Here is a 25,785-nt window from a genome sequence, read left to right on the forward strand (position 1 = left end):
ATGATCTGAAACCTCGGGAGTGCAGCAGAGTATGAAAGGGTGACTGAGCAAACAGGACTGAGACTGCTGAAGTCTGCGAAACCAGCCTAGAGTTTTATGAAGTGGTTTAGTACTTGGGGAGTCTTTCTTTGACAATTTAGAACAGCAATAGTTCTCAAAAGGTAATTCTTTTTAGAAAGCCAGTCTTCTCAAAATCCTCAAGTTGACTGCAGGGAGGTGGAGACTGCTTGACTGCATTTGTTACTACCCAAAACCTGGCAGGTCCCCATCATTGCAACACTTGGTGACGTAGTAAACTGACAACACTTTTAATGGCAGGCAGTGGTGCAAGAGGAGTCATGCTTGTTCCTTGGGAGTGGGGAGCTAGGGGCACGTGGAGTGCTCAGAGGTGGAAGGTGTCAAGGCTTGGAAACGCTGTGAGTATGGCTGTGCTGGCTCTGGTGTGTTAGGCAGTGACATGGATCTTGCTACAACAGCGATGTAGTGTCCTCTCTCTTCATGTGCTGTACAGAGCCACTTGAATATTTGCAGATTTACCTCCATTATGTTTGGGTGGTCCTGCAGCATGCAAGGGGGTCAAGTGGGCTCAGTACTGAGTGTGAGGACAACTGAGTTTCTGGTTCTGTGCCGTGGGGTGAGAGCTGCTTTGCAAATGTGCTGATTGAGAGAACGGCAAAGGCAGTCCAGTCTGAACGCTTCGGAAGGTGAGGTATTTCTGGGAGTTGAGGAAGTACTCCATTTCCACACGGATAAGTGCTTAGTAAGCTGGTTGGTGTGTGTTTTGGTGTCTTTATTTATTTAGTAAAATCAGATATTGGCCACTGCTTCTAGTTTAAATATTTTAATGATAGGAAGAACCATCGTTGTGATCTGTATTACTGTTGTGGTTTAACCCCAGCCGGCAACTGAACACCATGCAGCTGCTCGCTTACCCTCCCCACCCCTGGGGAATGGAAAAGAGAATTGAAGGGGAAAAGGGAAGAAGACTTGTGGATTGAGATAAGAACAATTTAATAATTGAAATTAAAAAAATAAATTAAAAGTAATCATAATAAAAATGATAATAATATGTACAAACAAATGATGCAAGGTGCAGTTACTCACTACTTGCTGACCAACACCATTCCCGTCTCTGTCACAGTGAGACAGAGAGAAATCCTGAAACCACAATGCCGAAAGAGAGAGATTGAGAGAGTGCGAGCTTCCCAGCTAATCCTCATCTATATACTGAGCATGATGTTGCATGATATGGAATATTCCATTAGGTATTTTTGGGCCTAAATCCTAAACTAGGAGTTGTGGGTCTGTTGCTCTGGCCATGCTCCTTGCCAGCTTCTTGCACACCAGCACACCGGCAAAGCATGGGAAGTTGAGAAGTCCTTGATTTCGTAGCGACAGCTAAAAACGTCAGTGTATTATCAACATTCTTCTCATATCAAATCCCATGCTAAATCCAAAACACAACTGAAACTAGGACAATTACCAATGTAACAATACATCAAAGGAGCAGTAAGGTGAAAGATGATAGTTTGATCCTCAGCATAGGAGTAAGGTAACATGTAATTTCTGGTCCTGTAAGTTGTATTCATATCTGAGACCAGTCAGTAATGAAAGAATCAGCAGAAGCCGCATTACCTAATTGAGTGACAATTTTAGTGGCATTCCCTTCAGCATGTCAAAAAGTGAAAGCAAGTAACTAGCACTGTGTCAATAATGCAACTAGAAAGACTTCTTCAGCCCTAGTTCAATCTTTCTGTGTTACGCCAGCCACTTACCTTAAACTCGACTGAAAGATGTGCTGTGCAGTGTCCCTGGGGTGAAACCCTGGCCTTGGTGAAGTCTGCAGTGAAAACTCTCATTGACTTCAGCTGAGCCATGCCTTCACCTCCCAAGCATGTCAGATGATGTGAGAAATGAGCTCCAAACCTGAGTGCTGTCCCTGGAGAGTGCTTTTCTGTCTCTCTGCCTGGCAGTTTCCATCAAAACTTAATTTTAGAACCAATATAATGGCTTGTTCTATGTTTACTGTATGTTTCATACACCTCCTCAGTCATGGCCAATTAGTTATTATGGAGAGAGTGCAATGTTATCTTTCAAACCACCAAGGCTAAAACGGGCAGCTGAAAAATACCATGGGAAAACGGAGCTGTGGGTTATCTGATGAACCTGCGGTAAGAACTAAGGAACATGGAACGAATCGGCCCTCTGTGGGGTTACAGTGACAGCAGCTAATGGGGAGGAGTGGCAGCTCTGGGGAGAGCTGAATGCCACCGCGCAGTGCTGAGAGAACACTAATGGGAGGGTGGCAGCAAAAGCAGGGTGTTAACAAGCAAAGCCTGTGGTCCTCAGCCTGCAGTTACCTTCAGTCACGAAAGGAAATTGGCTCTGGAATATGGATGAGATTATTTTATGATTATACACAAATCATTTAGTGATGACATGAACCCCTTGATGAGATGGTCCTGTGACAAGATGCACTGTAAGGCAATTAACTTCTCAGCAGATGATTTTGGAGGGGGAAAGAAGCTGTTTAACAGAAAGGTGTGGGGTTTTTTTTGTGGCTGGCTTCCTTTTACATTTATTTTCTGTTGCAGTGCAGAAAGGAGTTGGAATCAAAATCCTGACTCTTCTTGTGGTTGCGCCTGTCTTACTGTACTAGGTAAAGCGACTTTGGTGTTGAGAGTAGCATGAGACGGAAAAGAGGAAGGCTGCATATATTTAGCGAAGAAGGGCTATTTCTAAGCTGTAAGCTTACAGTGCTGCAGATTCTGCTGTAATTGCCAGTTGCAAAGACCTGTGTGCTACAGGTCTTGGGCCAGGGACCAGTGCATCCCTGTCTAATGCAGGTGGATGCAGTAGAGGCAAAGTTTCAGCACTACCAGTTCTCATTCAACAAATGTCTTGTGGCAAACAGCAACGGTAATCTTAGATTATTATTTTTTTCCATGACAAAATGGAGATGACATAAGCCATGTAACCATGATTTTGCCTCTTTGTTCTGGTAGAATTTTATTTTGGGGTTAATTTTGCTGCAAGACCCGAAGTACCAGTGCTACTTTGTGCTGTTATTATAATGCATGTTTTTACACTCTTACTTTTTGATGTAAGATAGGCTTAATTGTTTACTACTTGTTTCATAGATACTTTAATATAGTTGTTTTTTTTAAAAAAAATCTCATATCCATCTCTCTCTAAGAGCTTTGTGTTTAATTTGTGAGAAGAGCTTTTATTCTCTTTATATCTTGGAAGAACCCATTGAATTAATTTCTTCCTCTTATTTCTGGAATCCATTTTTAATTGCTTAGTCTTTGTTTACTGATGTTTGGCATGTGGAATGTCCTCTGAACATTTGGTTCATCTGAGGTGGGCTTTTGGTATGATGTTTGGTATGGTAACACATGAGAATGCTGTACTTTTAGCTTTCTTGTTAACAGTTCACTTTATTCAGTGTACTGGTTTAGAACCTGATTCAAAAATTGCTGAGATTAAAGAGTGTATTTTAGTGACCCTGTGAGTTTCAGTGTTGTCTTCATTTATAAGTGGATTTGTCTCCTTGTCTGTAGTGGATACCTGTTTGCATCATAAACCCTACCGCTATATGTTTTGTGCTCTGGTACTCGGATGGCAGTAGTTTCTCACAAGTGGTAAAATGATGCCAAAATACTTTCAGTGAGTCAGATATTTATTTGAAAAGTGATATTTGAGCTATGTGGCTCTCAGCTCTATATTGAGACATTTAAAGATAAGTACTTAAATTCACGTTAATTTGTGAGAGTTGTGGACATTGAAATATGTATGTGTATGTAGATGACATCTCCCTCAGCACTGAAGATGAGACATTCTTTTGACCCAGACACCACCTTAAGCTCTGCTGTAGCCAAGAAGATTGAATATGGTAAAATTTGGTGTCTTCACCAGAAACAGGGACAAGTACGTTCCTCTTGTGCTTTTGCTACCTGTAGATTATGTGCAAGTTTTATGGGCAATGCTGGGACCATGAACCACATACTATTTACCACAGATTTACCAGATCAAATGGACTTTCAGGAACACTATTAAAAAAAAAAAAAGGTTGCTGTTGTGCTTTAATGTTGGTAGGCAGCTGCCCCCACTGTGGGATGGCAAAGAGAATTGGAAGGATGAAAGTGCGAGTAGGGGACAAAGTGAGTTGAGATAAAGACAGGTAAAGCAAAAGCTGTGTGCACAAGGAAACCAAAATAAGGAATTCATTCACTACTTCCCATCAGCTGGCAGGTGTTTAGCTGTTTCCAGGAAAAACAGGGCTTTATCTCACGTAACGGTTCCTTGGAGAGACGCCATAACTCCAAATGTCTGCCCCGCTTTCTCCTTTCCTCCAGCTTATGTTGCTGAGCGTGATGTCATATGGCATGACATATACCTTAGGTCAGTTGGGGTCAGCTGTCCTGGCTGTGACCCCTCCCAGCTTCTTGCGTACCCCTAGCCGCCTCGCTGGTGGGGCAGTCTGAGAAACAGAAAAGGATGCTGTGTAAGCGCTGCTCAGCATCAGCTAAAACATGGGTGTGTTATCAACACCGTTTTGGTCCCAAATCCAAAACATAGCACCATACCAGCTGCTTTGAAGAAAATTAACTCTGTCCTAGCCAAAAGCAGTACAGTTGCCCAAGTTGAAATGTGCAATAACCATTTCGGTATCAAAGTAGCTGGCTCAATTCTGAAAATCCTGTATTTCTCTCTGAAAAATGATGGATAGTTCATGTGCGGTAAAGTGCAAAGTGCTCTGGGTACATCATATGTAAGATACAGTTGACCTTTTTTTTTACACAATATAATATTTTTTTTTTTTCCCCCAGCTCTTAAAAATCCTAACTGAACGGCCAAATTTCTGTTTCTGCCTAGAGTCCGACTCAAACTATTTTCTGGGATTCTTGCACTTTCAGGAGTCCTATGTTTGTTATATGAAGATGGGTTAACAGTGCAGCCTTGTAGATAGGCTGTTGTTAGCCTAGGGCTCAGGTACTCAAGACTCTTATGGTTAGGAACCAATTGTATCTATTTTGTCATTTGCAAAGTAAAGTTAATAATATTGACTTTGTAAAGGTGTTTGAATTCACCTCGGGAGTTTCAGGTGGAAGATACCATGCAGGTGTAGTATTCCGAGAAAGACGGGTTTCTGCCCTTCATATGGCCAATGTCATATCATTTAATGGGTCCAGTCCTCTACTTTATCATATAAATAACAATGCTTGAGTTTAGTTTAATGCCCAAGAAATACTGCTAAAGTCAATCAATAACTTTGTAGGAAGCTGAAAAGCCCAATGGTTTTGTGAAGACGGTCTCATGGGGGCTGATAATATCTGTGTGAATTTGCTCTTATTCAATTTTTGTGTGGAGAATAAGCCACCAAACCTGACAGTGAAAGATGCTTTTCTAACCATCTTTGCTTGTGTTTGTTTCATTTTCTCCTGTTTGTTAGAGGGTCTTGAAAGTTGATTTGCATTTCTCTTGAATGAAAAAAGAGGGGGCTTAGAGTTTTATTTAGATATATTTTTATTTTTTTTTTAATTTAGATTGGTAGTTGGAATAATTAAACCGATAAGAAGAGTACATTCGTTTTATCTGTTATTTTACAGGAAAATCAATGAAATCGTTTAAGTGGCAGAGTTTGAAGAGAGCTTAAAAACTAAGCATTCACTCTCGAGTCTTTTACCTGACATTTACTGTTACTGGCCACCATGTGTGTTGTTTTTTTTTTCTTTTTCCTTCCAGAGCTGAACAGTAACTTTTGATTAAATAGTTGGCAGTTACTATTGTATATTCAAAATATAATGACAAGAGGCTTCCATCAAAACTTGAGATTTTAATCTAAATTGCTTTGCTCTGTTAAGTGATTGTGAACTCCTATGCTATGACAGAGGAGATAACTTGAAAATATAAAAATTTCCCTCAGGAAGGTTATTTTTCTGAAACAGAATACTGGAAACTGAATGAATAATTCAGTTAAAGTTGCTCCAGAACTGAATGCATGTCAAATAATGCATCCTGTCTGTAAACACTATCAAGAAAATCCAATCACGTTGGTGTTGCATATATAAGCATATAGTAAATGGGTTGAAAGAGAAATATTTAAAGATATCTTAGTATTTTTCAAAATCATTTGTTAATCCCTTCAGAAGAATAGATGTAAAGACAAATGCCAATATTGTATCTTAACGCTAGAGACTGGTATAATAAACATTGGTTTCTTTATGTAATTGGGATTCAGAAAACATGTTGGACAAACTTTTTGAAGCAGCCAGTTATTTACATACCATGGGCTGTGTTAGGAAGCCTGACATTTGCTGTTTCAGATGTACTGAGTTTTTGCAGCCTCAGCTGGAGATGGTAACAATGGTCAAGGTCATGAACACCTCCGCGAATTAGATGAGGAGGAAGACTGACCCAAAACATGGAGGAACCTCCCTTTCTCCTCAGGCTTTCTATTACAATAGTTGAGAGTGCTATTTCAAAGACTCTGCCATGAACAGTGCATTATTTTGTGTGACTTCTCTACACCCTTGAATTTATTTAAAGGATCTGAGGATCCAGATGGATGCATGCAGGGTAAGGAATGGTTGCAAGAGAATGTCGGTTTTGAGGATCAGGTTTCGAATTGCAAAAATCTGTTTCGGTGATTCACCCTGATGCCAGCAAGGGCTCCTGTGCAGTCATTGGAGGGGCCTTCAGAGAGTGATTCATTTACTGTAAGATGACTCACACCCTAGAAACACGTCTCTTCATGAAATAAGTGAGTCTAGAGGACAAGCTCTACTGTAGGTGTAAACTTTTGAGACATCTAAAATTGGGTGCAATGATTTCAACACTTGGTTGCTAGCTAGAAATTTATAGCTTCAAGAGAGTAAGTGTGGCAGCCATATCAGGAGCAAAAAAGCCTGTTCTTGGATTAATAGAGACCAGGGACTAATAAATGAGGTTCCTGCCACACCTCAGCCACAAGAATATTTAGACTGCAGCTATTTGCTTCTTAATTGTATTACTAATAAAATACATTTCTCTGGCTCACATCTAGGCTGCAAATTTGAGAAGGCATGTTCCTTATAGTTACCTACTCATATTTTAGACCTGAAAGAATTTGCAGATGTCATGATTTACTGTGCTGCTTGTAGTAACTGTTGGAGTTGTAGTCTATTTTATTGTTCAGAATTTTGTGCAGTTCTATCTCCTGATCAGTCCATGTTGGCTGATGTATTCTAACGTGAACAGACACAAAGTTTATTTTCATGTTCTACTAAATATTTCATCTGTCTCCAAAATGCTTCTGGCATGGTAAATATTATATGCATGAGGTAGAGCTGCATCTCTACAAAAGTGGAAATACTCTCCAAATGTTAACTTTTGCTTGTTAAAGTTGTGTGTAAGAAATCCTCTTCATTGCAAGAGACAATTCTGTGTCACGTTTTTTCCAGAGGGAATGTGGCCCAGTGTGTGAGGCAGTTATGCCTCGATCATGCCCAGTCTAATGGCTTTGATCTTGGGCACTGTCCCTTGCTGACTCAGTGTTTGTCATCTTGGCTAACCAGTTAGTCTTTCTGTGTTTCTGTTTGCACACAGGTAAAATGACAATATTTCCCTATTTTAGCAGAACGTTAAAAAGAAGATAAAAATCATTTTAGATTGATTGTGTGGAAGGGAACTGTCTCCTTGTCCAAGAGAGCTCGATTTCAAGAGAGGGTCTTCCTCTATGCAGACAAAGCTGTGTGTATGTGTATTTCCATGCAAATATTTTAGATACACTTCCTTTCAGGAATCCACTGATTATTTTATAGATTTTCTATGTATTGTATTCATTGTGTCATGGACACCTGCTTGGAATGCGTCCTTGAAAAAGGTGTTTCTGAGAACTGCATAAGAATACTTAATAAACCAAAGTGTGCGGATAGGGTAGAGATACAGATAGAAAACACAAGGCTATCATGGGTTTTTGTCAATTAACAGGTTTTTTTCTTACTAAACTTAGCTAAATGGATCGGTGGTTAGTGAATGTATTTTGAGCATGAACATTTCAAGAAAGAAGGATTGGTTCACAGTTGTATTACTCTAGGTTTATGGTTTAGCTCTTTTGAAATATGTCAGCATAAAGTAGGGGCAAATCAAGCTTTCTCTTGGAAAGTGAATGCAGTAATCATAAATCTGAAAGTCTGAAGTATGGAGTAGGGCTTCCATTAACCTGGAGACCTGGGTCTCTCATGCTGGAGGGGCTATTCAGTCTGCAGTAATTTTAGACACCACAGTTCCCTGGAGTCCTTTTTCTAAGCATTCCTGTTCTTGTGGAGTGTGTTGCGCATTTCTCTGTGTGGGTATCAAAGCCAAATGTATTGGAAACTGATCTCCAAGGAGCTCTAGACCAGCACTTCATAAACTGCAAGTGTAGTAGATGTAATTTAGCTATTCATATGCCAAATACAAAGTATTTGTCAAGCGTGGATGAAGCCACAGAAGGTGACACACCTCAGCCCACAAAATCAAGCAAGAGGACGAGAATGATGTGGAAACTTAATGTAGCTGTTAAAAAAGAAGGATCCTTTTGTGTCTCTTCAGCAAATATAGTTTTTCAGCCTGAAATACACCTCTTTTGTTCCAAAAGAAAACCAATACAGGAAGTGGAACAGAGCAAGAGTTTTTCCCGCTTCACAAGCAATAGTTATAAACTAAGAGAATTTCACCTTTAAGTAGTAACTTTTCTCATTACACTTTGAGATATGTTACAAAATGTTCATGCTTCACAGGTTTGTCTAAGTGTAGAAACCCCTTGAAAAATCACCTGAATAATCAGTAATATTTGATAGATTTGTAAGTGGCATACATATGTGAGTAATCCTAACGTCTGGGTGAAAACTTATTCCAAACGACTACCTTAATCATTTTGCATGGACGGAGTGTCTTCAAGACCCGTGTAGTGTCTCTCCTTCTCAAAATCCAGCTCGAGGAATGTTGCACCGCTTACAATGTTCTTGTGACTTAAAACACAAACCCGGCAGCCAGGAGATGTGCCCAGCTCCTGGCTTTACTCCAGCTGAGCGTCGGTCAGTTCTGCTGGCTATCAGCCGGCAATGTGTGTAGCTGGTGAAACTCCATTCACTGATACCTGATAACGTTTGTTTTCGTCTTTGTTAAATCCACTGATTGAGAATTAGTAATGCTATCATGTTTCTTTGCTTACATTGATTCAAAAGTTTCTTCCGTGTAGTTCCAGTTTTAATTTGTGTAGCTGTTTTACAATTGTGTAGAAGCTTCCAGTCTTGCTGGAAAACTCCCTTGGATATTTTTGCACAACGCTCCGTTTTTGTCAGGAGCTGCAGGACTCTTTTTTTTTTTTTTTTTTTGTGGTTGTTTTGGGTGTGGGTGTCGTCCCCCCCACCCCCCCAGTATTACTTTTTATTAGAGAAGTAGTATATGGTGAACCATGTTCCTTGTAATTCTTTTTGTTTGTTTTTTTTTTAACTGTTATGAATTTACATGTGCTTTTTGACCTTTCATTCCTAAGAGTATAGAGAGGATTACAGGGGTAGCGATAAGCTGTGTGCTTGCTTGCTGGGGCTATTTTGCTGATGCTTAATAGTATGCAGTAATAAAGTAAGCTCATGTTTGCAAACCAGCATCAAACGAAACATCTTTTTACATAGGAAGGTAAGCAAGGATGGATCCTACATCTCATACCTTCTCTTGAATCCTAAGCCTGTTACTCCATGGGCAAATCTGCAGAGAAGAAAACCAACTAGTCTCTTAGACATATGGAAAAAGGCACAAACCAACCTTTAAGTATTTCCTTAATTTAAGGTAAATACCTGCTTCAGAATTGGAATTAGAGTAGAACAGTAGAGGAATATAGGAAATCCTGAGCATGTGTTTTATGAATGGCACTTTCTGAAGAGACTCTGGGAGGAAGGTTGCTACAGCTTTTTCCACATAGGTTGAAAGTCTTTGCTAAATCATCAGAAAAGACAAGATAAACCACCTTAGTCTGTCTCTGATTTGTCTCCCTTACTTGCTGTTGTCAAACTGTCATGTGATAGTGTCAGTTAGGTTTTGGGGTTTTTTTATATGTAATTGCAGACAGATATTGTAGAGTTCCTTTATAAACTTTAACTAGGCCGGGTGAATAAAAATCAAATATTCTTCAATAAGTAGTGTTGTTGAACCTGGTAAGCACTGGGATTTTATCTGTTAGCAGAAATGGAGTTCTTTATGGAATATTGACTAGTCTTTTTATGAGATTAGAAATTTTCCAATGAGGACATTATTAACCTAAGTCATGTATAAAGATGTGCTGTATATCCATAGAGAAATTCTTACTATGATAGTGTAATTCAGTGATTCGTTTTCTCAAGGAGCATGTCAATTCTTTGTTCCTTGTTCAGCATTTTGCAGCAGTTGTACATTTGAGAAATCTTCAGTTTTGCATGAGGTATGGCACAAGGGGTCTACTGACACTTTAAAATATTGATAGACATGGTGCATGCAAAATTCCTATAATTCTCAAAACATGGCTTGAAAGAGTATCATCTTGTTTTGCTGTTTGAACAGGTAAAACATCTCAGCATGGTAATTTTATGGATAGTGGGAAGTAATTAACTAGTAGAGGGAGAAAATTCCTGCAGCTTTAAATGTATCATGTTGATGAAATGTGATGAATTAGGGCTGATGATAATTATAATAAACTCAAGCAATGAAATCATGAATATTAGAAGTAGTCTTCTGACTACTGTACTCATGTTCTTAAGCTGGAATTTTTGTGTAACTGTTTTGTTCTTAGGTTAGAGATTTTTGTTGTTTCTTTTTAAAGAAACAATAAGTTTGCTTCTAGTTTTTGACAAATGGTTTCCTCCTTTTCTGAATAACCAAAAGTGGGTGAAATATGTGACCCTTTGTACTTGAACATAAAAAGCCTTATAGAGCTTTCTTGAAGTTCTTTAATGCTGGGAAGTTATTCTAGGCCTCTGCAAATGTATGATGGTGGGTTTGACCTTGGCTGGATGCCAGGTGCCCACCAAGCTGCTGTGTCATTCCCCTCTTCAACTGAATGGGGGAGAGAAAAATATAACTAAAGGCTCATGAGTTGAGATGAGGACAGGGAGATCACTCAGCAATTACTGTCAAAGGCAAAACAGACCCATCTCGGGGAAATTAATTTAATTTATTGCCAATCAAATCAAAGTAGGATAATAAATAAAACCAAATCTTTAAACACCTTACCCCTACCCCTCTCTTCTTCCTGGGCACAACTTCACTCCTGGTTTCTCTACTTTCTCCCTTAGAGCGGGACAGGGAGTGGGAGTTATGGTCTGTTTATCACATGTTGCCTCTGCTGCTTCTTCCTCCTCAGTCTCTTCCCCTGCTCCAGCATGGGTCCCTTCCACAGGATACAGTCGTTCAGGAACAGACAGCTCCAGCATGGGTCTGACCCCACAGGGTCACAAGTCCTGCCAGCAAACCTACTCAAGTGTGAGCTCCTCTTTCCACAGGTCCTGCCAGGAGCCTGCTCCATTATGGGCTCTCCATGGGGTCACAGCCTCCTTGGTGCATGTCCACCTGCTCCGGTGTGGGCTTCTCCATGGGCCACAGGTGGATCTCTGCTCCACTGTTAACCTCCATGGGCTGCAGAGGCACAGCTTCACCATGGTCTTTACCATGGGCTGCAGGGAATCTGTGCTCTGGTGCCTGGAGCACCTCCTCCCCCTCCTTCTTCACTGACTTTGGTGTTTGCAGAGTTGTTTCTCTCACATACTCTCAGTCCTTTCTCTGGCTGCAATTCTGCAGTTGTTTCCCGCCCCCCCCCCCCCCCCCCCCCCCCCTTTCTTAAATATGTTATCCCAGAGGCAGTACCACCGTTGCTGATTGGCTTGGCCTTGGCCAGTGGCTGGTCCATCTTGGAGCTGACTGGCATTGGCTCTGTCGGACATAGGAAAAGCTTCTAGCAGCTTCTTATGGAAACCACTTTGGTAGCTTCCCTGCTACCAAAACCTTGCCGTGCAAACTCAATACACGTGGCAACTTACAACACAAAAATCAATGATAACACTTGGTAAGCCTGTGCTAGAAGCACTTGGAGTGTAATTGGGAAGATAACTGTGCAATGGCTTGTGCTGATTGACTTGTATTTTACATTGGTGTTCATTTTTCCTGTTCATTTTACAGCCATGGCTTTAAAGAAAGAAGGAAAATAATTTCATCCCCTTTAAACATACAGACTATTTCACCACTTTAAGCTACAGTCTTGACACATTCAGAGTCTTTTCTGTTGGCTGGCATGGGTGTGCTTACACAGCAATACATACTCCCTCTGAGCTGGATAGTAATGGAAATATATTTCATCATCTTCTCAAATATCCTTGTTAAGTGTACTCTTTTTGTTATGAAGCAGTAAGTTCATGACTCCCTCTGATGTGACATGGCAACATGGGAATCCAGGGTCAGAAACTTTGGTCTTGAATTTTTCATATTTGAGAATGATATCATTGTGGTTGTAGTGGTCTGAGCTCCTGAAAAAGGTGTTATGGAAACTTTATTACAGCTTCCCTAAAAATAAACAAATAAAAACCTTGATAATGATAACCTTTATATAAACTTTATAATTTATAACCAAATAAAAAGCAAAACCTTTTTAAAACTCCAGGTTTTTGTGAGTTTATAAATGCTATGTTACAACAATTTTTCATGAATTAATTTTAGAAATTTGGTATGTAGGTTATTGCATTCATATGTGCAAGTTTATGCAGTGCATAAAGTTTGCTAATGGACCTCATGTTACTTATTGTCATTGTTATTTCTTATTGCTGTTATTTCTAGTTCCTTGAAGACTAACCAAGAAAATGCCTTTGCTGTGCTAGGTAACAAGCGTATACAAAGAGATCCCAGTCTGTACCAGACCTGAGCTAGTGACATGGGCAAGCTGAATGTGCAGTAGTGGAAACACACATGAGCACCCAGGCCAAGTGAGTTCAGTAACAGCGGCACACAGGGGAGAAGTGGATAAACCAAAAGGTTCAGGTGCAGGAGTGAATTAACACAAATGTAGAGACAAAAAGGCCACAGGAGTAGAAGTGGAATAAAATTTCTTTGTGAAGTCTATTCAAAATCCTAAACAGTCTGAAAATAATCCCAAAGGGTTGTTTCTCTGGTTGGAACTTGTTTGTGACTGTACATTTTGTCCAGAGTGGGTAGTTGAGTTTGAAGGACACCCCTAGGCTATGATGGTCCTGTTTTATTGCTCTCTGTACCACGGTGGGTTCTGGCATTGTGTTTCTTCAACCTAGCGCCTCACAGTTGCACAAAAGGAATTTCAATTTTATGCAGTCTTCATATGCTAGTGATTTTAATAGTTTTTCTCCTTTTTTTTTCTTTCAAAATTGTAATATACCTTCAAAACTATCAATAATAAATATTGTGTTTAATGAATTTTTTTTGTTGTTGTTCTACTTTTACCGTTAATTGATTTTACTAGGAACTTTTCAGAGGAAAAAGAGGATTCGAGTAATGGCAATGTATTCTCTCTACAGGATTTATGAACGCATCATTGATCCCCCAGAAACTAATTTGACACCTGAAAGCAATTTATGGCTCGGACAGAGAAACAGGAAACATGGTTTCTTTAAGGTAAGCAGGTATGAAATGGCACATGAAGAAAGAAATTAATAAATAGTCAACAAGATATTTCCGAGTGGTTGTCTTACACTCCTGAAATCTGATTTGTATGAATTTTAGTAGAAACTTAGGTCTTGGGATTTGAGGTAGGTCCAACACTTAGAGAAAAGAGTTTCTTCCTGCAAAGTCGAGTATCGTAGTCACTGACTGCAGTGCTCAGTGTTTGGGGGTTTTGGTTGGTTTCCTTCCTTTAGATTTCACCTACCTGCTGTGCTCTGCCTTGCCACTCCCGGGGACTGAGTGAGACTGTGTAGACAGCATCAGAGTCTATGCGTGGCTTTCATCTTTAAACTTTAATGAAACAACAGCTTTGCTGTGTGGTCTCCTGGCCAGATAGTCGTGGTAGTAATCACTTTCGGAGGCTGTTTTCTCATCAATTTAACGTGCAGAATACCCTCACCCTTCTGCTCTTTGCCTCGGGCGATTCTTCTTGTTTGCCTCTGTCAACGTTGACTTCTAGAACAGAGGAGGTCTTCTGGCCTGCAATCCTTCCTTCTGGCTTTGACAGGTACTAACTATTGCATGCAGTGCATTTGCCTTGTGCAGAACAGATTTTTCTGTTCCTGGAGTACCTTTGTATTTTTCTCAACCGAGTGTGTCACTCTTTCTCAGCAGAGAGTGAATATTGGGTCACGGAGTTTTGTTCATGAGCTTCTTTGTCTTTTGGAGCTTCCATTGCTTCCAAACAGCCGAGGCTGAAAGGCTGGCTAGCTGGTGGGACTGAGGCTCCTCCTGCTTTCTAGTTGGAGAGTTTGTCTTTTTCCGTTTATGAGGCTCTTAAAGACATCATCATTAAGTAGGTCAATATGGGCATGAGAAACTTTTCAGGGGAAAAAGAAGATTCGAGTAATGGCAATATATTCTAGATTCAATTAATGGCAATATATTTCTAAAATTGCAAAGGACGGAGAAATGACCTACAACTTGAAAAGCCCTCTCCTGTGTTTCTTCTTTTGGCTTTTTTTGGCCTCTGATGAGGCTATATTATTTTCTGGTTGAGGCTGAATTGCTGAACCGACTGACAAACTGAATCCATCAGCAAACGAAAAGCACTCTCTCCACCTGGAAATTAATTCTGTTACTTTGTAAGCAAGCTACAGAAAAGTTTCTGACGTTTCTTCCAGTTTTGGATAACAAGCTGCAGTGCAAGTGTTTATCAGTGAAAGAGTCTATAGTGCCGTGATAGGCCAGTCTGCCTGTCCTCGATATTGGCGTGGATTTGTTGCCAAGGTGATTTACCACCCACTCAGTTTGTCTTTGAAGCTGTCGGTTCATAAGACGATTTTACAAGTTGCTGTTTTTCTGAGGACCTCTCCTCGAAGTCCTCAGGTATCAACAAGCTAGGACGATTATTTTATGCTAAAATGATTTACGATAGAATTATTGTAGCAACTAACAATTTTAATTGTGAAACAGAGGTAAAAGCTAACTTTTAAATGACTGTCCGAGAGTTATTCTGAACCTAAAGTACATTTCATCCTCCAGCAGATGAGCTGTCACTGTGAAGTGAAATTGATAGTATTATTTTATTCTACAGCTGTTGTTTTTTTTACCTCAGCTGCTTCCCATAATTCCACAGATGGCAAACATATGTTTATAGCTACATAGGAAAAAAAGTTGTATTGGATTTGTCCATCTTAAATTCTTATTTTATGGAAGCAGTCAGAGTCTGAGAACGCTGGGATATTATATATTTGTAAATTAATATTTCTACACGTTAACACTGTGGAAACAGCAGGGTAGCTAATGATATGCTAATGAGCTGACAGTTTTTATTGATCATAATGAAAGCCGACAAGTGCCTTACTTTGCTTTATGCATGCTTGAATATTTCGCTAACTTTCTTCAGGGCAGAAATATAATTGGTTGTATTTTTTCAATCCTGCTTGAGAGTTTCAGGAATCTTACGTATTTTTATGTTGCTCATTGCCAAAACTTGGGATTTTGCCAGTTTTTAAAGAGTACACATCTCTTTCCATATATTTACATGCTCAGCAGGACCTCCCTTTCTTTTTCAGAGCAATTTGTTTCACTGTTTTAGCATATAAAAAAATAGATCTATTTTCCTCAATGTAAACAGAGATCTGCAGGGAAATAAGAGCGTTAAAAAAGAATTAGCATTTTTGTATGTGTTTTGGAGCCATGATAATGTATGTAACAAAAAAGCACTGAATACTATTTTAAGTATCACCTCACCATTCCAAGAATTTCCACACTTTAATAATAGTTAATAAATTGCTGTGTCTCTCTATAAATGAATAGCAGTAAACCACATTTAGGGCCATATTCTCATGCCTATTTTACATCATAATTCTTCAGTATATCAGAAGAGGAACGAGAGGATATGATACTCATAAGTCATTCTGGCCAGTTGCTGCCGTTTTTCTTATTTATGCTTTTGTCCCACATCCTTCCTTACGGTGATTATTCCACAAGTAGCCCTGCTGTGTCTGTGGCCTTGCTGGGGAATGAAGTGCTCTACGGCATAATAAAGGGAATTGAAGTCTTGCCCCTTACAACTAGTATCTCTTACCAGTTGTAACTTACCTGCTATGAGCAAGCAGTTGGAGTTCAGACAAGACGGAATGGTTTTAGCACAGCAGTGGCAGGGGTAAATGCGGAGCCGAGTTAAGACAGCTTTGTCTGTTTGCTTTGAAGGGAATCTCATGAATTACTTCCTTTGACAAATACATGCTGACCCTTTCAGGTTTCTTTGTGTGGCCCAAATGCAAGATTTGTTTTAGGGATAAAATATTCTGTTGCATTTAATTAGGAAACCAAAGTAAATGTAACTGAAAGGAGGAAGAGAGTGATACCAGACATCCAGGGAACCCTCACTCTAGGATGGGTCTGATTGCTGTCGGGATCAGAATTATCTGCAAAATTCATTTTATCACTGGGGAGAACCCTTTCCCCTAAGGCTCCCTCCAAAGAGTTGCTGCAGAAATGAGCTTATTAATGCATTGCTGACTAGGCGATTCTTGTCAAAAGACAGTAATTTTCATATCTGCTATAGCAGCCTCTATTGATCCTGCTGCTGTGTCTGGGGATTGTGTAGTAGGCGCTTGAGAAGAGTGTTGGTATTTTTACTGCACGTCATCATATGTACACTTGGGTCACTGTAGTCATTGTGGTTGTGGTGTCATACGTATTACGGTGAGGTAAATACAGTATGAGGGCACGTCTGCTCTGTGTAGGGGAGCACAGTGCTGATCTAGTGTGGAGGTCTAGCGCTGTTGGCATAGCATTGCCTGGGCACAGGGTTTCAGGCACATTTACTGGTGCCTCTTTACAGAGCCTTTCACCAGCCCTGGCCGATGCAACTTGCACAGGTGTGTGGCACGGGTCGTCTCTGTGGGAGAAGTAGTTTTTAAAGAGGGTGAACAGCAATGGAGGAAATGAAAATGCAAAAGTGTAGAGCTCATGGAATATATGAGCCTTTTCACAGAATGTGGGAGGAGTCCTCTGTTTAATAGAGACATGAGAGGTGCAATAAACAGGGCTTTTGTGTTGCATCCTCATGGGATGGGCTTGATATTTAGTGCTGCAGGCCTGAGTTTAATCTTGTAGCTGGTAATCTGCCTGCACAGATGAAGGCTCTTCAAGCTATTGAGTCCTGATACTGGACTGAAGCTTTGGTTGTAATTAGCCAAATGCTTTAATGATAACATAAAGGTGATGTCTGCTTGGGAAAGGCGAAATGGGGAAGATTTTAGCCACGGGCATTTCCCTGTCAAGGCCAAATCCTGATGTCTTTTTACAGAATGTGGGCTGAAGAGCTCTACCCTGTGCCAAAAGTGAACCAGAGCCCTTTGCTTCCCCTGGGGAGCTGTGCATGCCTAATTCTCCTTCTGGCTGTGACCATAGAAAACACTTAGTAACCTAGACTTTATGTAGAAGGAGGAATAGTCCAAGTTTGTTTATATATGTTACAATAATTATGGCTGTAATAAGTGTTTGCCTATAATGAAGTCTTTCTATTAAAAAAATACATCAGCAAAATTTCTGCTCTTTGAGGGTTCACTTCTGTATTTGATCATATTAATTCTGTTTCAGAGGCTTTATAGACTTAGAAGGCATCTATATTGATAAAGTTAATTCATTTTTCCATGGCAACATGCTTTCAAGTAGCCAGAAAGTAAGACACAAAAAATAGTTATGTTTCCTCTTCAGGTTGTATGTAAATGCAAATCTATCCAAAAGACAACTGAGCAGTGGGGTTCTGATGCAACAAACATATTCGAAGTGTTCAGTATGCACTTTAAAAAAAAAAAAAAAGGCTGAGGAAAACATCGCTTCTCTCTAGATGATGTCATTAGCTGTGTGATATGGTCTGGTGAAACTTTGTAATCTCGTTTACTCCTGGTTGAGCTTTTCACTGGAGAGGCTTAAGCATTGGAATATGTTTTTGTGCCTCGCTTTCTAGTTTCTTGCTGATGACTGCTAGCAGAGAGTATGTAAAATGGCTTTCAGGATGTTCCTTTTCCAGTGGTGACAGTATTACTTCTCATTGTTATGATGGTTTCATTATTCTCATAGATGAAAAGGTTAATAAACGTATATACTTCTGCAAGATAGACTGTGATCTGATTATGTCTATTAATATTTTCAGTTAATGTTTGATCATGAAATAGGAAAACGGTGCTTGCTGATTGCCTTCTGCTGTTTTAGCAAATGAATATGTAAATATGTAATGTTACTTGACTTGCCAGGCTTCAAGGGCTATCTGAGGCCTGTATTTTATTTACAGATGGAGTTCAGTGTTTTGAGCAAGTGACTATGTCCTCAGCCTGCAAAATTCACTCTGTTGCAATTTAACTGAAACTAAAACATAGTCTTACAAATCAGTAATTTAATTAGATAATAACTGCCGTGATGGTAAATTTCCTTTCAAGTTAAATTCTTCCATGTCTGGGAGGAGATAGAGCCATGTCACAATGTCTAATGAACAGTCAGGGAAAGCGCAAATAGCACTAGAAGTCCCTTGTTTTCCCTTGCTCCTCTCCCTTAGTGACCATGACTTTAAAGCTAGTGGATCTCCTGGTTTAAGTATGTTAAGCAGTCAAAGATGAAGCAAGAGCTTTATACTGACCTTAAAAGAGCAAACACAAGCTTCAGCGTTTTCTAGGCTCTTTGAAGGATTTAGGGTTCTTCAGGACCCAGGTGTGCAGGGATACTGGGCAACCTTTCGTGTCTGCTGCTTTTGTCAGGGATATCCTTGCAAGTCAGGGACAATAGAGGATGGAGCTGGGACTGAACCTTTTGGTGTTTCCTCTCTCCTGTCCTGCCCAGTTCAGATTCCAGGCCTCATACAACCTGCGCTAGCTGGCTCTGACCTCTGAGTCCTGATTTTTACCAGTCCTGCGTAGAGGATCTTTCCATCTGTTTGGGTTAGAGAGAGGATTTAATTCTAATTGATAGCACCATTACATATCTAATTGATACACCATTACACCAGCACAGTATCTCAACTGCCTGTTGAGATACAAAGCTGGTGGGCTAAACTTAAACCGAACAACTGAAGTATAGACTCTTACTTACCTCTTGCACTATATACTTCTCTTTTCATAATGTTTGATTTCACTGTCTTATTTGGCTAAATCACTAGAGAGTACTGCTGTGTTTTCTTTGTCTTTTAGAAAAGTGTGTCATAGGCTTGAATAAAGGATATTATTTCACTGCTTTTTCACCAGCCTCATCCCGTTTTAAGACATTTAAGCAGCTTACGTTTGGTAATTGCAAAAGACAAAGCAGTATTTTTTCTGTGTTTTGTGCAAATTAATATCCAAACACACAGGAAGATAGGAGGAATTGTAACATTTTGTCCATCTTCAGTTATTTTCCTCATGAGAAGAGTGAGCAGGTCAATTTTTTGTACCCACTTAAGAAATGACTTGTTAAACAGCTTGTACAGATCTAAGTGAATGCTTGTAATCTATATAACCAGTTTTCTCTTCTTTTACAAAGGGTGTTATTCAAGATGTGAAAGTCATCTTTATACCTAATGGATATATAATGCAGTGTCCTAATCTGAATCGCAGTAAGTAGCAATTTCTTTATTCTTTGTATTGTATATTTTTCATACAAATTATTTCTTTGTTCTAAAAATAATATTTTCAGTAATTTTTGCATGTGCTGACTTCCAGAAGGCAAAAATTATGTGTAAACAGATTGCATTTTATGTTCAGATAAATCAAGCCTGATATACTGTTGGTTATTTATGGGTTATTGTGTCTTTCCTTTTCTTCCTTTCCCATTTTTTTTTTTTACTCTTCCTTTATTGAGCATGCCCAACCTGCAGTGATTTCTTAAGTCTGGTGCAAGGAATCATGGATTTGCAAGAACTTCTGGCAAAAATGACTGCAAAAGTAGGTACCTAAGTTTCTTTGTCAATTGCCCTTTTCCTTCGGTGCTAAGACCAACATGAAAGTATTTAATCCTTTTGCAATTATTCTACATTTTCATGGTAGAGCCATTTTTTTCCCTCCTTCTGCCCATAGCCCTGTCTGCAGTGGACTTGCAGATAGAGCTTCCCAGATGTCACTAAGCCTTATACTGTTTCTATTGTCTGCCTTATTATTTGTAAGATAGTGACAAAATGCCCAGAGTCTGATTTTTTTGTAAGAAGCCTTAGCATGATTTCTCTTTTCATGCTGAGGGATAAATGCAGAAACAAAGGAGTGAAATCCCTCAACAATTTCCACTCCATGTGATACTGTCAGAGGATGTATGTTTGCCTGTGGGAAGTCCTGTGAAGTTTTCAGGACTGGCGTTGTCTCCTTCCTGGGAATTGAAATGAGGCCCCAAAATGGAAACGCCTGTGAAGCTGCCGGCTGTGCCGATCTTGACGTCACCTTTGATCAGTGTTTTTTACCAGTGTAAAAGGTAACCCAGCTCCAGGTGGTGTGGCATGTGCTTTTTTTTTTTTTCCTGTTTGTCCCCTCTAGTTTGAATTGTGAATAGGATGAACAGAAAGCTATAGCATTTTTTTTTTTATGTGGGATTTTGGAGATTTTCTTCAGGTTCTGCTCCTACAATACACAGTCAACCTGTGTGTTAGTCAAGGCCTTTCAGCTAAGGCTGTGGTGAAGTTTTGGGGTAGGAAGCTATGTTATAGAGGTGATTGAACCCCTGATGTGTGTTAAAGGGCAATCTCTGAACACTTTCTGAGGTTGATGTTGGTGAACCATCTGGTCTGTGATAAAGGGCAATTAATTGTCTCATCTGCAAGAGCACTTATGCATTAATGACTTAAGGATTTAAGTATAACTACAACCAACCTGTAGATGCCTTTAATGTTAGTGTAGTTACTGAACAGGAATTTTGAAAACAGGATTTGCATGGTAGTACTACTAGCGTAAAAGCATTATACTTTTTACTGTGCTGCCTTTAAGTGTTCTTTTCCTTCCTAATAGGAAAGGGGAAACTTTGTTTTTAGAGAGTGTGCGCATTATACTGACAATCCACTTACTCAGCTGACATGCTCTGGACAGGCTGACTGCGAATGCGAAACGTGAAGCTTTTTAGTTCAGTTTGCTGCTTGCGCTGTGAAAGAGGCAATTATTTTGAGCCCTGCTGGTGGTATGAGCAAGTTCCAATTATGCACTGTACCGAGTAACTTGCTTTCTCTGCTGTTAATTATATTTTTGCTTGCTAGTACTTTATGAGGGGAAGCAAATAACACAGTATTTGTATTCCAAAGAGTCTGTGCTTCCATAAAGTGGTGCTGGGATAATCCTTCGTTGCGAGTTCCTTTCCTGTTACAACAGTGCGCTGACTGTTTCATTGCAGTTGTTATGGAAATATTGTTGTCCAGGAAAAATGCATGCAGCGGAAAAGGAACTTAATTTGGTAGACAAATGCAAGTTAAAAATGGAGGGACTTGAGGGAAGCATTAAGGTTTGTATCTGCCTTTTCAGTCGTAGCCACAATAGCCACAAGTGGTACTAATGTAGATACAAGTATAGCGTATGGGGATGATGTATGGCAAGGTAAAGAGCAAGGCTTAGAAGGGCTGTGCAGCTGCCTGCAGAGATCCTGTTTAGCAGGGCAGGTGGTCAGAGAACGGCAATGAACTCCATCAGCTGGTCCTGCACCAGGAGATGTGGAGCATGAACATGACGTTTTGGAAAAGTAGGCCAATTGTTGCTTTTAGGCTCTATTATATCTAGGATTTCAGTTTCTCCTCAATCTGTGTTTGGTTACAGCTGTATTACAGCATTGAGTAGGTTGGTGGATGTTGTTTGCAGTGACTGTGTACGTGCAGTTTATATAATGTAAAACTGTGAAGACTCACACGAGGGCTTGTCTGGGAAGAAAACATCTGACTAGTGGCTTCAGGCTCCAATAATTTTGGTAGCAGTTCAAATTATGCAGTATGTAGGCAGGAGGAGGGAGTACTCTCTTGCTTGGGCTTTACCTCAGGTCCCATCAGGGTAGTGCTGGCTCAAGGTGGGACATGGGGACTATATAAGGGTCATATAAGGGTCTCATAGCAGATTGTCACAGAGTGCTATGTACAGGAGCGTTTGTTCATGACCTGTAACAAACTAAGGGCCATTATGTCCCTCTACCTATGTCTTTTAAGGACATAGCTTTTAAAGATGAATAAATGCTAGCTTTTAAAGCCTATTTTATTTTTGTCATAATGTGAATTAATTCTGAATCTTTCCTGTATATAGATTTAATTGATTTAATCGTGTCCTTGACCAGAGAGACACCACAGGTCAGAGTGTTAGAAATCTGGCTAAAATGTCGATTTACTGCAGGAGAAAAGGATCATGTTATATTTCAGCATTCTCAACTGCTGTGCTGGAGCACTGTTAGTTCCTCTTCAAATACATAATGGTTAAAATAATTCATGAAACATTAATGATCTTCTGAAATCAGACTGGGCATCTCCTGCATTTCTTTAAGTGGAATATAATTTCTTTTTGGTAAGTTATGGGCCCACGCTAGGGTGTGCTTTGTATTCAGATGTGCTTGTTACGTGAAGACTTCCAGACAAAACTTTATACTGAATCTTTCCTGGCTTGAGGTCAGAAAAGTTAAAATTTGAGTTTGATTAAAACCGAGAAAAATCAAGCGCTTGAGATCATTGATGGACGAGGTAATCTGGTTTACTTACATCATGGATTTATATGACCATGAATACTCTTATGATTAACAAAATTTTATGATTAGCAAAATTTTAATATTTTTGCTGTTAATTTTGCCAGAAACAATACGTTTTTAACAGAAGTCTACTGTCTTTCAGTTATTTGTATGGGCAGAGGAGAAGCAAGGAAAAGGTTAAATAAGTTTTGTGAATAATAGTTAGCCACGTATTCCTGAATGTTAAGAATTTAGGATTTGGTTAGTGTATAGAAAATGTTTGGTATGCTGTGGGCTTTTTCTCCCTCATTAGTTTATTTCTATTCATAACCTAAAAAAATGTTTGAAGCTTGAGAATTTTCTACTGATGTTTTAAATGTTCAAAAATTTAGTTGTGCACATTTGACAACATTTGGGAGGATACTTCAGCTAATTTTAAGGAATTTTTTGCTTTATTGAGCACAATAGAAATTTTCTAATTAAGGCTTGAAGTTCAGAAACAAACAGAATGTTTCTGGTCACTCTAGTATAGCAGGTATCAGTTAAACGTGTTTTCTGAACAGATTCTGTGGGCTGTGATATGTTCATTGACCTCTCTATTGGAGGATGTGTTGTTGCATGCCTTCCTTCTGGTGATATACCTGATTGATATGCTGTGTTTAAAGGTATTTCTTAGAACAGGATGTAGATGATTTTTAAGAAAACAAAGCTTGTCAAGATAATGCAGTTGACAGAAAAAGTTAATAAATTGAAAATATTTATTTGCTTAGAGCTTTCTTCTTTTCATAGAGAATAATTTCTAGGACAGACAAAGGACAATATCAAGTACTATTTTCAGATGTGGGTATTTCCAAAGTCCTTTCTCTCAGAAATTTGTATCCCCCATTTATATGGGAATGTTCATTAAAAAGAAAAAACAACAACCAAGATATGTAAATAAGGTAGACGTTTAAGACAAATCAAACACCTTTTTAACAAAATTGAATGTATTTTACATACTGTAAATATAATGACCTGAGAAGGGTTTCCGTTGAAAACAGGCAGCTCAGTAAGGGGATAGTTTTGCCGCTAAGATATGAAAAGCAGTTTTGAAGTCACGAGATCATGCTGAATCTGGGCGAGATGAGTATCAATCCCCTATTATCCCAGAATAACAACTTAAGAAATAAAGAGCTTTTATTCAAGGCTTTCTCTCGTAAGGACTGCAGAGGAAAAAAAAAAAATCACAGAAATTGACCTAGTATTTATTTTCGTTTTCTTCCCTCTGAATATGTTGTTCTTTTACTGGCAGAAATGAAAAAGGACATATTAGAATACTTTCAGTTGAAGTAGATGGAATTTTAGAGGATGGAAATATATGCCATTAGGTAAAAAAATACTATAGCACTCTGCATTCTTTTTTTTTTTTTAAATAAAATTTGCTACTATGAAAATGTAACAACCTATAATGTAGGATAATAGCATCATATTTATAGCAGAGTAGAGTATGCATTCATCTTGTCTTGTGTGAGATTTAGGTACCCTGGCTATTTGCAGTGACTTCAGTGTGATGGTTTATACACATAAGACAAATGCGAGTGTAAAAAATAAAGACCTTGAGAAACTCTCATCCAACTAGCACTGTGGTAATTTTTAGAGCAGTGGTGGTTCTAGGGCCTGAAAAATGCACATATTTGCTTCTAAATATGAAATCTGCATTTATATATTTATTTATTTTTAATATTACTAAATAGGAAAGTAATTTTGACAGCTCTTGGGGATTAGAGATGATGAAACTGGGTACAAGGTACGCATAAATGGGGTTGTTCCTCTCTGGAGGGTGGTAAGATGGTACCTTGTATGAAGGAGATGTCTGTCATATGGCTTAGGAGGCGGGGCTTCAAAATGCCTTTTCCTTTGCTGCTGTTACATAAATGAGCATTGTCCCCGCTTATTACTGCATAGTATCTCATCAGTAAACATAGCAATTGCTAGCCTGCAGATTTAATACTTGGAAAAGATGTATCTGTTTTAGCTTCTCAATACTTGGTTTAGTAGTTGAAATTGAGGAGGTAATGGGAACAGTAAGGAATGTTAAGAGCTAGCCACCAGCCCAGCATTTACTCTAGGAGCATGGCTTCTCCATTAATCACAGTCTGGGATTATTTTGTACTACACTGAATTAAAATGTTTTTTTTTTTTCCCCTCTAAATCTCACTTGCTATTATAAGGTTAAGACCTCTCTAAAAGTCAGAAAGTATTACTCTGGCTGATGCTGTGGTGAGTTGACCTCGGCTGGACGCCAGGTGCCCACCGAGCTGCTCTATCACTCCTCTCCTCAACTGGACAGGGGAAGGAAAATGTAACAGAAGGCTTGTGGGTCGAGATAAGGATAGGGAGATCACTCATCAATTACTGTCACAGGTAAAACAGACTCAACTTGGGGAAAATGAATTTAATTTATTACCGATCGAATCAGAGTATGAGGAATAAAAACTAAATCTTAAACTGCCTTCCCTCCCTCCTTCTTCCCATGCTTAACTTCACTCCTGATTTTCTCTTCCTCCTTCCCCCCAGCAGTGCAGGGGGATGGGGAATGGGGGTTGGGGTCAGTTCGTCACACATTGTCTCTGCTGCTCCTTCCTCCTCAGGGGGAGGAGTCCTCATACTCTTCCCCTGCCCTAGCGTAGGGTCCCTCCCATGGGATACAGTCCTCCACAAACATCTCCGAAGTGAGTCCTTCCCACAGGCTACAATTTTTCACAAACTGCTCCAGCATGGGTCCCTTCCACAGGATACAGTCGTTCAGGAACAGACAGCTCCAGCATGGGTCTGACCCCACAGGGTCAAAAGTCCTGCCAGCAAACCTACTCAAGTGTGAGCTCCTCTTTCCACAGGTCCTGCCAGGAGCCTGCTCCATTATGGGCTCTCCATGGGGTCACAGCCTCCTTGGTGCACGTCCACCTGCTCCGGTGTGGGCTTCTCCATGGGCCACAGGTGGATCTCTGCTCCACTGTTAACCTCCATGGGCTG

The 25,785-nt window shown here is 39.7% G+C and overlaps 1 protein-coding gene across 1 annotated transcript in view; it reads left to right on the top strand.

The window, feature by feature from the left end:
* The window catches only part of NELL1 (neural EGFL like 1), a 299,689-nt gene that overhangs the window by 49,902 nt on the left and 224,002 nt on the right, over positions 1 to 25,785 (top strand). Inside the window, exons 5-7 of the mRNA XM_086613002.1 lie at positions 13,536 to 13,632; positions 19,648 to 19,720; positions 19,966 to 20,048. Of these exons, the coding sequence (XP_086469128.1) occupies positions 13,536 to 13,632; positions 19,648 to 19,720; positions 19,966 to 20,048 (253 nt within the window). The remainder of the gene's footprint in view (positions 1 to 13,535; positions 13,633 to 19,647; positions 19,721 to 19,965; positions 20,049 to 25,785) is intronic.

Source organism: Tauraco erythrolophus, chromosome 6 (assembly GCF_009769465.1).
Source record: "Tauraco erythrolophus isolate bTauEry1 chromosome 6, bTauEry1.pri, whole genome shotgun sequence".
Lineage (NCBI taxonomy): Eukaryota > Metazoa > Chordata > Aves > Musophagiformes > Musophagidae > Tauraco > Tauraco erythrolophus.